Source organism: Oxyura jamaicensis, chromosome 2, assembly GCF_011077185.1.
Source record: "Oxyura jamaicensis isolate SHBP4307 breed ruddy duck chromosome 2, BPBGC_Ojam_1.0, whole genome shotgun sequence".
Classification (NCBI taxonomy): domain Eukaryota; kingdom Metazoa; phylum Chordata; class Aves; order Anseriformes; family Anatidae; genus Oxyura; species Oxyura jamaicensis.
Window position 1 is genome coordinate 46,139,182 of NC_048894.1, and position 16,854 is coordinate 46,156,035.

Consider the following 16,854-nt stretch of genomic DNA (forward strand, 5'->3'; position numbering starts at 1 on the left):
AGAAACATTATATATTTTTGATTGACTATTCAAAAAACTTGGGCAACGAGAATTGTTTTGTGTTTAAAATGTAACACACCAGGAAAAAAACAACAGAGTTTGACTTACTTTTAGCATCCCACAAAATATCTTGATCTGGAGGAGCAGCAAACAGAATGTAAAGACGTATGGTGTCAATGCCATATTCTTTCACTAATTCTTCAGGATCTATTCCATTGTGCTTAGATTTGCTCATTTTTTCCCAAGTGACTTGGAGTTTCTCACCAGTTTTTAGGTGAACTGGTTCAGTGCCTAAATATTAAGACATACACAAAATATTAAAACAAATTTTGCTCACCATTAACAACAATTAATTTGGTTATGTAAGCATATTAAGAAACAACTATTTCTATTTTTTTGTTTGTTTGTTTGGGGGAGAGGGGAAATAACAGTAAAAGTAATAACACTTTTCCCTCCCCGAATTTTTCTTACTTTCATATTTTAATCAGGTAACATCCAAATTCTTCCGTTGCCTCATGAAAGAAAGTCTCCTTCTACCATTTGGAAGCTGTATTTTGGCACTCATCCTATGTGCTTGACAGCCTCTGAGATTTAAGCATTGTTATAACCACACCATTTAAAACTTCCTAGATGGGTACACCGATTTGGTACAATTTTGAGCTGCTGTTAGCTTTTACAGACCCAGGTTTATAACTCCAATTGTTATCCTGACAATAACCTGCCCTCTGTTGCATGAGTTAAAGAATGGAAAGGGGCATTTACACTGATAAGGATGCACCCAAGCAAAAACACCTGTTAGCTTTCTGGAAGAAATAGGATAGCGATAATGGTAAGCAAAAAGGGTTGTTTGTTTTTAACTGTCTTACAGGATTTGTATGCAGGAGAAGAGCAGTGAAAACAAGGCATGAGATAAGTGCTTAAGGGAGGCAAATGTGACCAAGTCCCTCTTGTTGCTACAGCTCCCCAAACAAGGGCTGCTGATCCAGCTTATGCAGTGAAGGCACTGGGAAGAACTGATAAATAGCACTTCTTCCTATGCTCATTAAACATGTAAAATTTACCAAATATACCACCAACTCCGTTAACTTTGACAATGTTTTTGTAGGTTGTCTGTCTGATGGGACTACTAACTCCATTCAGCAAGCTGCTGAGCACTGTCTTAACAAAACTGACTTCTGGTCCTTTGGACTACACTGGAGCTAAAATACTATCATAGCATTGTTTCTGTATATGGTTGCAATTAAAAGTTGCTAGATTAGTAGGGTCTCCCTACACTCAGCAGTGGTATGAATCCCAAACTCACAGAAGACACTCTCTGCTTGTAATATTACAAAGATTCATTTTTCTCCACCAAACTTTCCCAGCACTGAGTCCTGTCTGTCTTCTTTTAACTGAAGTAGTCCCTGACTTTCTGGATGCATTTGTGCTGGTTTTCCCCTGCATTTTCTCTTACCAGTGAAATCAATCTCCTCTCTCTTCAAATACTGGCCTGTTGATGTTAGTCTGAATGTCTGATTCTTGATAAGACCTTGAACCAAGAGCTTATGGAAAGGCTCCCTAAGGATGGAAGGAAAAAGAAACCTGCATGTTGAAAACAGCTTTCAAATGCATACTTTAGTTTAAGCCTCAGATGTTGAGCCAATCAGGCAGTTATTTAATGAAACAAGAATTTCACAATGACTGTGCATAAATGGTTGCCACCTTAGAAAGAGCACTTTCTGCATTTATTCATGGTGCTGGGCTGACAAGTGTAAGTATTTATTTGTATTCTGTACACATTCTTGCATCCTGATTTAGTACTGAGTTATTACAATGCCACTTCTCAAATTAGCATGCAGATAATACACAGAAGTTCTTTGGCCAACTGTGCAAGTTCACCAACTCTAAGCTAAATCCCCATTTGTAGAAGTGGGAAAGTACAAAACCCTTATTTTTTTACAAATATTTAGTTCTAACTTCTCTCTGAGAAATGCAGTATTTTGGAACAAATCAAATGCTCACTGCACATTTCTTTCTATAAACTGAGTAGGTAGTTTCTCTAACATAAGCATTTGCATGCCTTCCCTCTTTGCAGAACTAACCATGAAGACCTAGCTGTAAGAAAAACAGTACACTAGAAAATGGCAATGCTGGAAAGTTCACTTCAGTGGATCAATTTTTATTTTTAGCATCATGAACATTAAAACTTTCTAAAAAAATTTGCATCAGGAAGAGTAAGATCTCACTCAATGTGTGTATCGCAGAGATAAAAAGAGCCTTAAGAGCACCAAAGCTAAATGCAGTAGGGCACTCTGCAAGAATAAACTCTAAGTAAACACTTTTCTGGTTGACAGATACATTATTGCTTCTTTTGAGAATCTTACATTTCTAATTCACCAAGTCAGATGTCTATCATCATTTTCACTGGAAAAAGGACAACAAAAGTAATCTCTAGAGGTTTTGGTCTGGAAGTAAGGCAGTTGTAAAAGCAACCCCAAGAACTTCAGTGGCCAGGCAAGGGTATAGGGTCTGGGGAGTTTTTCCATGGGATCCTCAGATACAAAGACACTGGTGACCATCATTTTGGAGGACCTACTAAGCTGTGCTGCTCATTATTGGCCAGTAACTCCCAATGCTCATGTGCTCAGCATTAAGCTGTCTTAATTTGCCACAATTCCACCTAACAAAGCCCTATGTATCTACCAAAACACTTGTGTACAAAGGATGACAAAGGATGTAGCACTTATATTTACATATTTTTCAAAAAGCAACAATAAATCTATCCATCTAAAGAAGAAACAATAAAAATAGGCTTCCACATTTTATTTTACATTTACAAAAATCACAGTTCAAAACACTATTCACTTTTGTGGAGTCAATTTCATATTTCACAATATTATGAAATATAAACACGTTGATCATGAGGAAAATTTACTTCATGATTTAAAGTACAGTAATTTATTCAATAAAATATTTAAATTATTATTAAATTATACAATAAATGTGCATGTTTTTACTGTATTAAAGCAGATACCTTCCAAATTCTACTGCTGAAAACTTTTGATGACTATGAAGCACGGAGATATTTCAAAGAAAATCTTTAAATCGGGAGAGAGAAAGCAAGAGGCTTCAAATTTTATCTTCAATATATTCATGTTTGAACAGTAGTTTCCTTCCTTGCATATTTTGCATACTTCCAAATACTGCACAAGTACTGGCACATAGTGTAGCATTCAGTCACCAAGCAGCACTGGTCTGTACCATGCTACCTGGTTTTATCAACGATATGAAGTAAGAGCATCTCTATAAATATTTTCTATACTAAGGTTTGAACATAGGTTGCCTGAAAAAATCATGGTATTTATAAGTAAGATAAAGTAACTTAGGGAGATGAAAACTGAAGTCAAATTTAAACAGTAGAAACAAAAAAGTATTTTAAAAATAGGAGGCCACAATCAGCTCAAATCTCAAATATCTCAAATTATCAAAATTCATGAAAAGACAAAAATCGGGAATAAAAGTCTTGCAATCCTATCAGCAGCAAACAAGTATAAAAATACTTTAGGAGATAACTGTCCAGGACAGTTTCTTCTACAAACTAAATAAACTACACCAAGGAAAAACAAAAACATTTTTTTTCTCCTACCGTTCAGTACTTCAGTCTGTTTAAGATCTCAATTATTAAAATAGCTACACTTGTTGCTAACTAAAATAAAGCTAATGAGGTAGCCAGAACATCAAAATCAGATAATATTCTCCACTGGAAGTGATTTTTCAGGGAACACTTATTTTTTAATGACAAAGCGTTAGTTCAGATCATATGCCAAGTTATTACAAGCTGAATTCAAGAATGAGCATTTCCTATTTTTGTTTATGCTGACAGAGGCTACAAAAATGCAATACAAAATACATTACCAAGTATGGGGAATAAAAAACCCCACATGTTCCTAGTGGCAGACCGCAGGAGAATGGAGAAATGCCCAAAATGAGAAAAACAGAGCCTGTCTAATAAACACAGGGCTCAGAAACAAATTGAGCCCTGTAATGAATTTCTCCTGATGTGCAGAGTGGCTTTGCCAGTGTTGTAACGGCTCCATCGCATGGTCACATGTAGACTGACACTCTGATTTACACTCATAAAGCTGCACAACTATAACCTTCCCCTTCAAAGAAACTGGTGTGTTTCTTGGCTATGGAAGGGAACGGCAAAGATGCCACAGCACAGCACGTGTGGTAATTCTGATCTAAATACTGCAACACCAGCCTGTGGCCTGGCATCATAAAAACCTCGTGAGCAGTATGGCTGGGAAGCAATTGAAACAAAGCTGTGTGCAGACAGACAGACCTTTCCAGCACAATAAATGAAGAGGTGGCTTGAGTTTCTCTGAATGCTCAGTCACATTTTAAATTACAAGGATGCTGAACCAGGATATGCCTTTACCTGCCTGTCATGTCTGTTTGCATCCATGCTGGAGTATGGGCACTTTGGCCTTCTTTTTATGCAGTTTTTGATCATCTTGCACATCAGATGGGTGCCCACCTGTGCAGTCTGTCTTGCATCTCCAAGGATTACCTGTACTAGGCATGAAGCGTGTAACCCACCTTTTCCCCCTCAGTAATTTTCCTATACAGGTTCATGTCTGTGACAGACCAACCTCTCTGTATAGGAGCACACAATGGATGAAGGAGCAAGCACAAGTGACAGCTAAGGAAATCCGCTCAGTGCCACGTCCTCAGGCTTCTGGCTCTGCCCTGGGTAAAGCAAGTAGTGGGACTTCCAATCCAATTACAAATGACCTGGCTGGAAGGACTCTGTGGAGTCTGTGACAGCAATCAATAGTGGACTCAGAAGAAGGGACAGCACTAACAAAGGAGCTTACTGAATGTGTTTGCATCCCGCATCTTTAGGAAAACTGAGAGAGCCCAATCCTGTGCCCCAGAGTTGAGACAAGACCTTGGACAGTCAATGGCAGCTGAGTTCAGATGCTTATGAAATGTGCAGTTAGATCCATCTGTAACTACCTGGCAATCCTGTAGAAGGCCACGATATAAATGTCCAGGGGTGTAGGAGCAGATCATTTTAGGCAGAAGAAAGATCAAACAATATTGAACAGTCGGGCTGTACACAGTCAATAGCTGAGTGCTTTTAATGAAAATCAACACTTGTGATCAAGTCCCTAATAAACTTTGAGAAGCTCTAACACCCTTCCTTTATAGAATAAGCTTTTTCTGTCACAGATACCTTATTTTATTCTGTAACGCAGCTGTGTAAAAATAGCACCTTCTTATTCAACACATTTGCTTTCTATCAGAGTCCTATCTGCTGATGTAATGGCAACAATAAACTTTTTTATTGCTTTATAATCCTTCAGGGAAGATGTGCTAGATTCCATTTACAATTATTCATCAGACAGAGCTGATTACTAAAGCCTAGGGAACAGCCAAATTCTGTGCAACTTTTACCTGCAATACTATGGGTGAGCAGATGTAACTGAGTGTGTCAACACACACACCATGGTGGATTAAGCTGGAATAGATGAGGGAGTTGCTGGTCCCAGCTGCCTACATGGCCCGTCTCCCAGTGGCGGTGACAACTGGGAGGGCTGACTGGTCTGTAAATTAAATCCAGAACTGCTGCAGTTTACAGATTGCTAAAACAAAACAACATCAATTTGAGCTTCATCTCTCGTCACATGTACCAGCACCCAGGGGGTGCTATTTATGCTGTCCTGTCATTATTAGAGAAAATGAGCAACTCTTCCCACCATTTCCAGTTCAATGCATTAAGAAAAAAATAAAATCATGCTCCATCTCCAGGGGATATTATTTAAACTACATTTACACCTGGACAATTTTAAATGCCAACAAACATTGCATTTGATATGAAAGCGTGACATCTGTAAATGAATGGCCTATAATATCTCTATTGTAATAATGTCTATTGTATGCAAGGAAGTTGCTTTGCAAATCTGAACTATGGAATTTTTAACTTCTGATTTCAACCTCATTGTTACGTTAATTGTCATTAATACAGAATTACAGACTATCAGGAAAAAAATCATTTAAAGTAAAGAGGGTAGGGGCCAAACAATGAAGATTTTCATGAAGAAAAGCTATCAAAGTGAACAATATTATAGATTAATGGGGGAACCTCATAAAAATGTGTCAGGATACTAGGTAACACTATGTACCTACAGATGCAGCAGAATTTTCCTAATTTAATCAGTGAACAGAACTGAGATACTACAGAAAATTGAACATGCACAAGAGGGCGGTGTTTTTTAATGCTTTAATACACTTAATAAGTTTAATATATATATTTTCTCTCAGAGCTGTGGGCTTCAATACCATGACTTTAAGCTTGCTAACAGTAAGCTTGTTGCTTCTGATCACCCTTTTCACCCTTTTTGGATCTCTGAGATATGCCCTTGAGCAATCCTAACAGGACTAAGCAAAAGTGGCTTCTGACAAATGCTAAAACATTACTTTAAAAATGTTGTAATATTTATAGAGGAGATGCAATTTCCATATCAAAACAACCTAATTTGACTTCATGGCTTAAAAGCACCTAATGCATAACTTGTGTAGAGCTAAAGCAAGCGATTTTATGCATGGTGAGGAATTTGTTACAGTCATCTTGCATTCTGAACACATGTACAAGCAGTACAAACAACAGGTCCTAGGGGCATTGCTGTAACAGATCTCCATGTGTGCAAGTTCTTGAGTTTCTATGTGACCTCAAAGGGATTCTCTACAGTCTTTCAAACTACTCCTACAGAAAGCAATTTTGATTTTCTCTGCTGTTGTCACTAGACATAGTCAGTGCTTCTTGTGCGTTTTTTTTTCACTGAAGTTAGAGTCTTCATCTGAAATTTCCCATGTTTAGACCAGTCTGCACTGCACAGCTTTGGTGCTGTTGCTCTGTCACAGCAGAATATGAACAAAACACATTCCAAATTAACAGGCCTACAAAATCACATAGGTTGGAATGGACCTTTCGAAGTCATTTGGTCCAACTCTCTGCTCAAAGCAGACCTAACTTCAAAGTTAGAACAAGTTTCTCAGGGCCCATCCAGATGAGTTTTGAAAATATCCAATGATGGAGATTTTACAACCTCTCTGGTCAATCAGTTCCTGTGTCTGACCTCCTTCACTGTCACATTTTTTCTGTCTATGCAGCTGGACCTTGCTGCAGACTGACTGTTACCTCTTTTCATTTATCTGTACATGTCTGGTTCTGTCTTCTCTAGAATCCACCTTTAGGTAGCAGCAGACTGCAACTAGATTCCCTCCTCAGCCTCCTCTTCTCCAGGGTGAACGTGCCCAGCTTCCTCAGCCTCTCATTGTATGCCATCTGTTAGTTCCCAACCACCTTTGTGCCCCACCACTGGACTCTCTTCTGCTTGATAATGTCCCTCACGCTTGGGGCCTCAGAACAGGACACAATATTCCAGATGTAACTTCCTGAGCAATGAGCAGGACATGCTTTTGCTAACACATTGCAGTATACTCTCATGCCTACTGCTGACTCACATCCAACATGGTGTTCTCTAGGATCCCTAAAACATCTCTCTGTAGCGCGTTTTCCTACTTAACTGTCCAAGCCCCTGCTGCTTCCATATGTAGTCTGTTCTGTGTACAGGACTCTACGTTTGTCTTTGCTGAACTTCATTAGATTCCTGTCACTACTACTCTCAGTGTGCTGTCATCAAAGAACCTGCAGAAGGCACGTTTTGTTGCACTGTCTGGGTTGCTGATGAAGATATTAAATAAAATTAGCCTCAGCAATGACACCTGAGGAATACCACTTGTAAATAACTACCAGTCAGACTTTGAACCACTGACCCTTTGAGCCTATCTTCCCAGCCAGACCACAAGGATGCCATGGAAGTATTAGAATGAGTCTGGAGGAGGGCCACAAAGATCATCAAGGGGCTGGAGCAGACAGGCTGAGGGAGCTGGGGTAGTTCAGCCTGGAGAAGAGAAGGCTCCGGGGAGACCTTATAGCAGCCTTCCAGTACCTAAGGGGGAACTACAGGAAAGCTGGGGAGGGACTCTGTCAGGGGGTGTAGTGAGTACAATAGGGAGCAGCCTGCAATGGTAAAGGCCAGCTCCTTCAGCACCCCTGGATACATCCCATTTGGTCCTTGAACCTGTAGGTGTTCTGATTTCCTTAACTGATCCCTAACTCAATCCTACCCTACTTTGGGTAGTATTCCTCTCCCCCAAACTCTCCTACTAAGCACAGACATTGACAACAAAGGCTTTGACAATGATTATCCTTTGCTACTAGGCTATTTGTCCGATTTTGTATCAGGCCAACATTTTCCTTGATGTTCTGGTCAATGTTTCAGCTGAAGTCCTTCTTAGCGCCTTCACCTTCTTCAGGAGATTCAATTCGAGATGAGCTTTTTTTTTAGTGCTTGAGGTCACTCAGGAAGCACCTTATCAGCCAAGCTGTCCTCTTTCCAATCTTATTTTTTTTTGCACAGCAGAGTGAAGGACCACTTACTTTGCAAGCAAATCTCCCCTTTGTGGTCTCAGTTTACAGTAACAGTACTTCAGACACCACAGTTAATGTTGTTTAGGGAGGTAGAAGAATTTGACTAGCAGAACTCTTTTTGCTGTTGTGTTACAACTCCACTAGATGGCTGACAGATCAGCACTGTAAAGCATTTTGTAGCACTGTCAAGCCTGAAATTGCTTGCATGAAAAAGCTCTGAATTTCTCTTCTAAAAGAAATAGTGCCTATGACAGAAAGGATCAGCTTTCAGAGGCCCATTCATTCTGTCAAGGAAGGAGCAATCTTCCTGCTGCAGCTAAGCAAGCTGGAGGCAACACGGTGAACCACAGGTACAGAAATCATCCATGTCCACAGTTTCAAATACATCTTGCACTGTAAATTATTTTGCATGCAAGAATGAGTAATGAAAACAGAATCACCTCTTTTCATCCAATGATTATGAAATAACTCAGGTAAATATTCCACTGGCCCCATTAACTACTCCATCCTTTTCTGGCATACAGCTACTTAAATTCAAGTATGGTAGCAAAACCACTACATTTAGGAGAGTTCAATGTCATGTGTGTAGGTTTTACATCGAGTTTTGGGAGTGAATACTAGTAAAGAATGAAGGCATAGGAGTTGCCAGCTGAGAAATTACTAAGGAGTTATTGTTAGGGGATCACTCATTCTGACTTGATGTATTCAAACATCTCTGCTTATGGGAGAACAGGACAGAATACAGGTGAATGTATTACTGTTCTGCCCCTAGCATCCTCTCAGTAGAGGCATTCCTGGGATGGCATTTTAAGGTACAAAAGGGCAGAATTTCAGTGGAAATTGGGTCATCAAGTTGGGAACTTGACAGAACAAAGAATAGAACAAATGACTCACCTTCCTGCCTCAAACTTTACCCCTCACCAAAACAAGGGATAACGAATTGGGCTACAACAGCATCACTAACAAGAGTAGTTAAAAGTTATTACATGAAAGTAATTGAATAAAAATAAAATAAGAGCAGAAAAAATATATTGCTTTTGATTATCAAGAAGTATTTTGCACTGTTCATCTCCAAAACTGCAGTGAATTATAGGAGTGCTTAGTTTTATACCTCTACATGGTTCCATTTGAATTAATGGTATTACTGTGGAGGAAGTTAAATAATTTGAAATAACAGCATTATTCAGAATGCCTGAAGTTCCTAGTTTATGTAACGTTTTGCAGACTGAAAATCTACAGCAACATTTTATCACTTGCTCAGAGCCAGTTAATACCCATGTAGTAAATAAAAATGCTATGTATGCATACGTACAGAAAATGTAACAGACTGTAAGAAACCAAGTATTTAGCCAAGACATAGGGGCAGAAAAATTCAGGCCTATACGTTCTATCATCTTAACAATGTTCAGTAACATTCCTGCTAGATGAATGACATCTGAAAGATTTTTATGGAAGTATATAAAGCTTACTTGTGTTTGGTCATCTTTAGGTCATGGCAAAAATGGCTGAAAAACCTAGCATAGAATAAGTGCATAACTGCGTGCTCCTTTCCTCCAATGTACAAATCCACAGGCATCCAGTAGTTAGCCAAGTCACTATTAAAGGGCCTGAAAAAAAGTAATAGGAAAAATACAATGTGAAGAAGAAAGATCAGCTCTTCTAAAGTAACTCATCATATTTGACCGGACAAAACTATTTAATGAGAGCTACATATGTACAATAAAACTTTAATTTTGCTATCAGATCTTTCTAATTTTTTTAAGAAGTGGTAAGCTTTTTAAATCATATAGAAAAAAAAATAATCTCCACTGAAGAACAGCTCAACAAAAATTCTATTTTTGTATATTTTAGAATGTCTCCTCAGAAAGCAATGAAAATATTTGTTTGCTCTATAGAACCTTTTTCATAAATACCTTGTGGCTAGCCTTTAGATTTTATACTATTTACCAAGTTTTACATACAAATATATTACCATGAAAGACAAAAGATACGCCCACTTAAAAACAGTTGCTTTTTTTAATCAGAAGTTTGCATTGTTGCCATTAGAGGGCAATGTAGCAGCTTATAATGTTGCAAAACATTCTGAAGAGTCAGATAGGTCATCGTCCTCAAACTGGAGGATGTTCTGTGAATTTACAGTAAATGGTGGTGGTAGTTTATAGTATATTTTCTGCATTATATGAGGCCACTCTGCATTGTTTCTTAGCATTTCTTGCTGCTTCATTAAATATTTGCTATGTCTGCTGTAATGGGCTCCTGTCCACAAAATTCTACTTGCATGTATGTTCTTCTGCGATATATGCTTTATAGCTCCGTTCTAACAAATTTATTTGTTTGTCAGCTTGTTTAATTATTCCATCTGTAACTTTTTTTTTTTTTTTTGTGATAGCAACGCTTTTTTCCTCACAGATCAGCCCAGAGGCAAATCATCAATGTGAAATTCACGTCCTTAGTGGAACAAGTCAAAACTTACAGCTCTTCACAGAGTTCCAAGATCAACAGAGTAATTCTCCCAAATTCTGGGTTTATGAAATGACTTACAGAAATAAAGGTTTAAGTATATGTAGCTCAGAAATTAATAAATACAGAAAATGGAAGTAGAGATCTAGTACAGAAATCCATACAAATGCTTTTATTTCAATATAAAACATATTCAGCTACACTAAGCTGTTACTTTGACATCTGGATGTTGCATATGACTATTTCATCTTCTTCAGGGAAAGTCCCTCTTAATATTTCAAATTGTCACCGGAGAGAAAGCAATCCATGTCACATTTAAGTGTGACATGTGACATATTAACAATGAATTCACACTGTCACTAGAAAATAATGTGAAACAGAAGTGTTCACAGAAGGGTTTTCTTTAATTTAACTGATGGATTAACTGGATGTGTGCTGCCAATATAAAAAATAACTGGCCCAGCTATACTTAAATCACTTGGTATGTAGCGTACACCCAGACATTGTTCAGGGCAATAAATAAATAATCAATCCCCAGATATCCTTATATGCGGTATCAATATCAAAAATGCAACTCTTTTTATCTTAATTAGACTACATAGTAGTACTGTTCCACTGTTTACCCATATCTCACATAAAATCAAGCAGCCAAAACAGACACCTTAATGGCATTCTTGATGTGACCTTCTCAAAGAGTGCGTGCTCCCTATACGTGAAGACACTTTACATGGACATCAAGAATATTGAAATGGAAATGTCAATAATAAAAACAAAATATATCCTACCAGACTCATTCAGCAACATGAAGCTTATTATCTCCCATAAGTTATCAGGATGACAGAAGCCATTTACTGGACATTTACTGTTTAACCGTGCAATAACTGTCTGACATGAAAAATACTCCTCAAACTTGCTGCCATCCAGAATGTCCTCCAGAATGGCTCTCAAAATATTCAAGAAATGGTAATGGCCATCCATCCAGTGACTGTAGGTGGTAATCTAATTTGGCCAGTGTATGTGAAATGCTTTTGGACAGCTGAGTCAGTCTCTGTGCAGGCTGATATAATGCTGGTGTGACAACACCTCCAGGCACTATCGGCAGTGCTAATACAGGCAGACTACGAAGCAGATAAATGGCTAAATAACTACATCTGTCTTCCCATACTCCTCAAGCTACATCCACTAACACACAACACATGAAAAATCTCTTTTTATTAATTACTAATTTAGTCAAAGTAATAATACACAGCAGAAGCTTGCTCTGAGACCACTTCACTTTGCATTTGCGCATGATGAAGTAGCCAGACTTACTAGAACTCTGAAGAAAAGCAATTCAGGTGCAATTCTTCGCAGCTGGATGTTACACCATACTATTCCTTCTCTTCCCAGTGGAAAAGTGCTATCTGTCTACACATCAAAATACTCGGTATATTACCAAGGAGGGTATGCTCAAAGCAAATACCACAATCTCAGAGAGAGTCATGGTAGGCTGTAATTCTTGACAGCATCCTTCACTAACAACTACCTTTAGCTTCTCAGCTGAACATTTCCACTATTCCCTGGCCTTATAATGCCCTTTCATGCAAACTCTGCCCCTTCCCTCGTAGCTCCTGCACTTACACAACAGTGTCTACATATACTGCTCTTATACATTTCCTGGCATGGGAACAACTAAATGCCACAGTTTTGGAGCAATTCCTAGTCAACCCTGTGCAGCTCTCAGGCATAGAGCAGGCACAAAATCAGGTTAGCACATGGTTTTAAACTGGCTTCTGCAAAAGCAGTTAAGCTAAAAGCACCAGCATATCTGGCCTCCTTTTTTCTTCCCTTCTACTCTGTAAAGTAGGCTTGCCAACCAGATGGCCCTGCATCTGGACCTTACCTGTCAGTGTTGTGAGGGTCAGTGTATCTCAGGTAATACCAAGCAGAATCAACAAATGTATCCATGGTATCAATTTCTCGCCTTGCTGCAGACTTACACCTGAGCCAGAGAGACACATGAGAACTATTTTTAGGTAAGTGACAAGCTTGGCAAAAAGAATAAACATGTACACAGTGGTCATGAAGAAATTTAGATTTAAAACTGAAAGAGTCTGAACAGCTTGAAGAGTGATATGCTCAGAAAAAAGTCCAATGTGAATAATAGCACCATCTCTCCTTTCCCTCTGTCCCAAACGTAACAAAATACAAACCAAAAAAGAGCCAGAACAGCCATAATATAAAGCAATAGCAGAAGACTGCACAGTATAAGACAGCCTTCTCAATCACATGTTCCTGGATTTTTTTAGACGTGTCATTAAAAAAAAAGACCAAGCTTTAGAGCATAGGTAAGTATACTTTGCCTTAAAGTTAGTGGGTACTGAATATACATCACACTTGCTAGGTACCAGCAAACAAATCATTTTATAAACACTCAACAGAAGGAGCAGGTGTTTGCCTCTCACTGATTGTTTATACAAAAAGGTATTTGCAGATTCCATTTATAATCTCTAGGAAAAAAAAATGAACTTAGTTCAGTTTCAACTTTCACTGAGATGTATCAAATCTCTTCTAAAACTTGCAGCACAGTTTTAATTTGTAATTACTGAGAATCGATTTTTTGCTAGGAGTTACACTGGTAGCACTGAGAAATAGTATTAAATGACATTTTAGAAGCTCCGGTTATTTTCCTCTAATTTCTCCCAAACAAATTATTTATTTGTAGGAGTCGATAATTACATTTAATAAATTTCCATTTGTTGTAATAGATCTCTCTTTAAAACCTTTACTGCGAAAACAATGCAATTTCTCTAAAGTAAGACTTTGCAACCTGTCACAAGCTTGTGTATAATATATGTAGTAAGTATCACCAGCTAGATGTATCAAACGGACACAATTTAGAAATGCATGCAAAGTTACATGCATGTATACATGTAATAAATTTACTTAAAAAACGGGCTTTTGCTATTTAATTTTTCCAGCTGCATTTTTTAGTCTGTGATCAAGCTCGATGGTTGAGCTGCAACATGTACCTGCCTGTCTGCCTGATACTTCAGCTTGGCTTGCCAAGGCAAGTTTATGAGAATATCACAGGTTTAGCATTTTCTTTCACTCTGTCTCTGCCCCACATCCATCTCTATCAGCAAGCTTTTCTTTCAACAGGAATAATGTAGCAAAGGAATTTTACTTCTTTGTATTTGTTTTGTTTTTAATACAGAATAACCATTTTATTAAATTTCACATATAAGCAGACTTGGCCAACATAAAACTGCATTATACAGAAACAGTGAAAAGCAAGAATACTTGATAGTCATTGAACCATAATTATATCTGCTTCATGCCTCTGCTGTTGCTTGTATTCTAAATGGACATGGCTCCCTAACACAGAGACAGCATGAACATCTTTCAAAATTTATATAACAGGCACAATACTGTAATTTGATTAGACGATATTCAGACAACTAACACAATTACCTGAACTTGTATAACAATGAATAACTTAGGCATCTCTTTCCATTTATGATTGCTAACATTATTGTAGCTCAAATCTGAGTACTCACAGACCTTCATATCTTTCCATCTTGCTTTTCTTATTAATGCTAGATATTAAATGCAACTAATGAAAAAAACTCATTATGGGAGAGAAGGACTAAAGGAAGGGATGACATCATTTCTCAGAGCAAGGAAAAATGGGGGGTAGGAAGACTATGCACACAGAGGCAATAGCTCAAAGGATTTGAAATCGTATCAGACATACGGATGATCAATATTGAAGACATCTGTCAAATAGGTGAAAAAAAAAACAAATATATATGATAATAAAAAAAAAATATTGTCAGCAAACTCTCATGTTCTAAACTAAGAACTGATCCTGTATGCCATTATTTCTGATTAAACAAATGCCCTTGATAAAGTATGTCAACCACAACAGCTATGCAGAAACAATAAGGATTTCGTATACATCAAAAGTACATTGTTACACAGTAAGCAAAAAAATTACTTCTGAATTAAGGTCAGAAAGAAGCCATGATTGTAGACAGTAACTTTTAATAAAATCAGAAAAAAAAATAGATAAAATTAGATAAAATTAGGAATTTTTAGACCAGAGCATTCCTGGGGACTTTACTAAACCTGAAGATTTCAGTGAGAATCACACTTTAAAATATGTTACTACATGTAATCTAAGTAGGCATATCTGAGAAGAATTTTTCTAGGCAGAAACATGAAAGTCCACGTGTCTTTTACTTAAAATACATGTTATCAACAAAGAACAAAATACATGTTTCAAGGGAACCACAGAACTGCTTTGCCTAACTACCTAATTAGAAATGAAAAACACACTGATATTGTATCCTGGAAATGTTAAAATAAAGTGACTTGTTACAAAACTGTTGCATTGTCAATGAGAGCCTGATGTCCATTTATATGTCTGGTTCTCTTGCCTGGCAGCCTGACAATGTACCTCCCATTTAGTCAGTCTGTTAGCAGCAGTATTGCATTACACTGCTGATGAAAAACTTCTCTGGGATAACTCACGTTCTACCAGCTCCTTCTGCAGAACCTGTATGCACACTTCAGAGTACACAGTATCTAAGCAGTCCCCAGGATCAGACATCTGATTTTCATGACTTATCTTTTGCTACTTAATTTGAGCTGTTTCATTTTTTTAACAGCTGGGCTACTAACAATAGATTGCAACACTGATAAGATGCATATACTTACTATCTCCTCTTATCTGAACTATAATACTGTCACCTGTAATGTACAATGAACGTGATTCTTCAGGATAAAGAATAATGTAGCTGAGGCAACACTTCATTGTTGGACTATTGTTAAGAAAATGAACATGATATTAGTTTCCTTACCAAAAGGAAATATTTCAATAAACATCATAAGCTTTCTATGAACACTGCTGGTGAAAAGTAATGAAAATTCTTGCAGTAAATAAACTGAAAAATACTGTTAAGAAAGAGAGGGCAGTGAGGAAATAATTCTGTTTTCCCTGTTTTCATTCCTCCAACTTCAGATCAGTGAGCTTTGCTTCAGCTTGTTTATGAAGCAGCAGCAGTGGGTGTCTGTGTTGCAAATAAGGAGTGTTACAGAGTACAGAATGAAAAAAAAACACACCCTCAACACTGGGTCAGACTAAATATCCTGCTGGATTAGTGTCCTGTCTCAGAGTGGTCAGCTGCCAGCGCTTAAGGAATGAGCATACAAAACATGCAAGTACAAAAGTGATCTCTCTCAGCCTGCAGTAACTGCTTCATTTTCTTACCTTGGACAGGCACAGTTCACCCATTCTGGAACAGTTTCTAAAGGTGAAGCTCCCTTCCCTGTGAAAGTGGCTACACTGGGCAGCACCACAGGTAAATCTTCATAAGGCACAGGGACGGTGCCACATGTCTGACAGTGAATGACAGGAATAGGTGTTCCCCAGTACCGCTGTCGAGATATTAACCAGTCTCTTAATTTGTCACTCGTTAGGTCTCCACCTATTCCTTTATTTTTGGCCTGCTGGGTAAGAGCTTTTAAAGCCTCCTGCCGAGTCATGCCTGTGAACTGATTAGAAAAAAAAAGAATCAGAAGAAAGAAAAATTCATACTTTCTGTAAGGAAAATGCAAGAACACACAAAAATTCACAAGTGCAATTTCAGAGAGACAATGTTTAGGAGACTCATATAATCTTCCCCTTCCCACTTCTTAACATCTTCCTATCTAAGAGCCTATTCACATACTTGATTCATTTAAACCCTCTTGTTCAAACAACAATGTTCTTGATGGCCCAAAAAGAAATAGGAAGAGAAACAGCTCTGTAGACCCCTTCAGCCTTTGTTGCCAGCTATTTGCATTTTCTGCTGATATCTTAATCAACAGCTCTATGCTGAAACTTCCAGAATTTCACCAACACAAGATGGAGACTGAGGAAATGTGAA

At 38.0% G+C, this 16,854-nt stretch overlaps 1 protein-coding gene across 2 annotated transcripts in view; it reads right to left on the bottom strand.

Moving 5' to 3' along the window:
• LARS2 (leucyl-tRNA synthetase 2, mitochondrial) overlaps nucleotides 1–16,854 on the bottom strand; it is a 90,910-nt gene that overhangs the window by 19,385 nt on the left and 54,671 nt on the right. For both annotated transcript variants that reach the window (XM_035317036.1, XM_035317037.1), the window contains exons 12-16: nucleotides 16,197–16,480; nucleotides 12,825–12,923; nucleotides 9,952–10,089; nucleotides 1,454–1,557; nucleotides 109–291 (exon numbers count right to left, since the gene is read on the bottom strand). In XM_035317036.1, coding sequence (XP_035172927.1) covers nucleotides 109–291; nucleotides 1,454–1,557; nucleotides 9,952–10,089; nucleotides 12,825–12,923; nucleotides 16,197–16,480 — 808 coding nt within the window. The remainder of the gene's footprint in view (nucleotides 1–108; nucleotides 292–1,453; nucleotides 1,558–9,951; nucleotides 10,090–12,824; nucleotides 12,924–16,196; nucleotides 16,481–16,854) is intronic.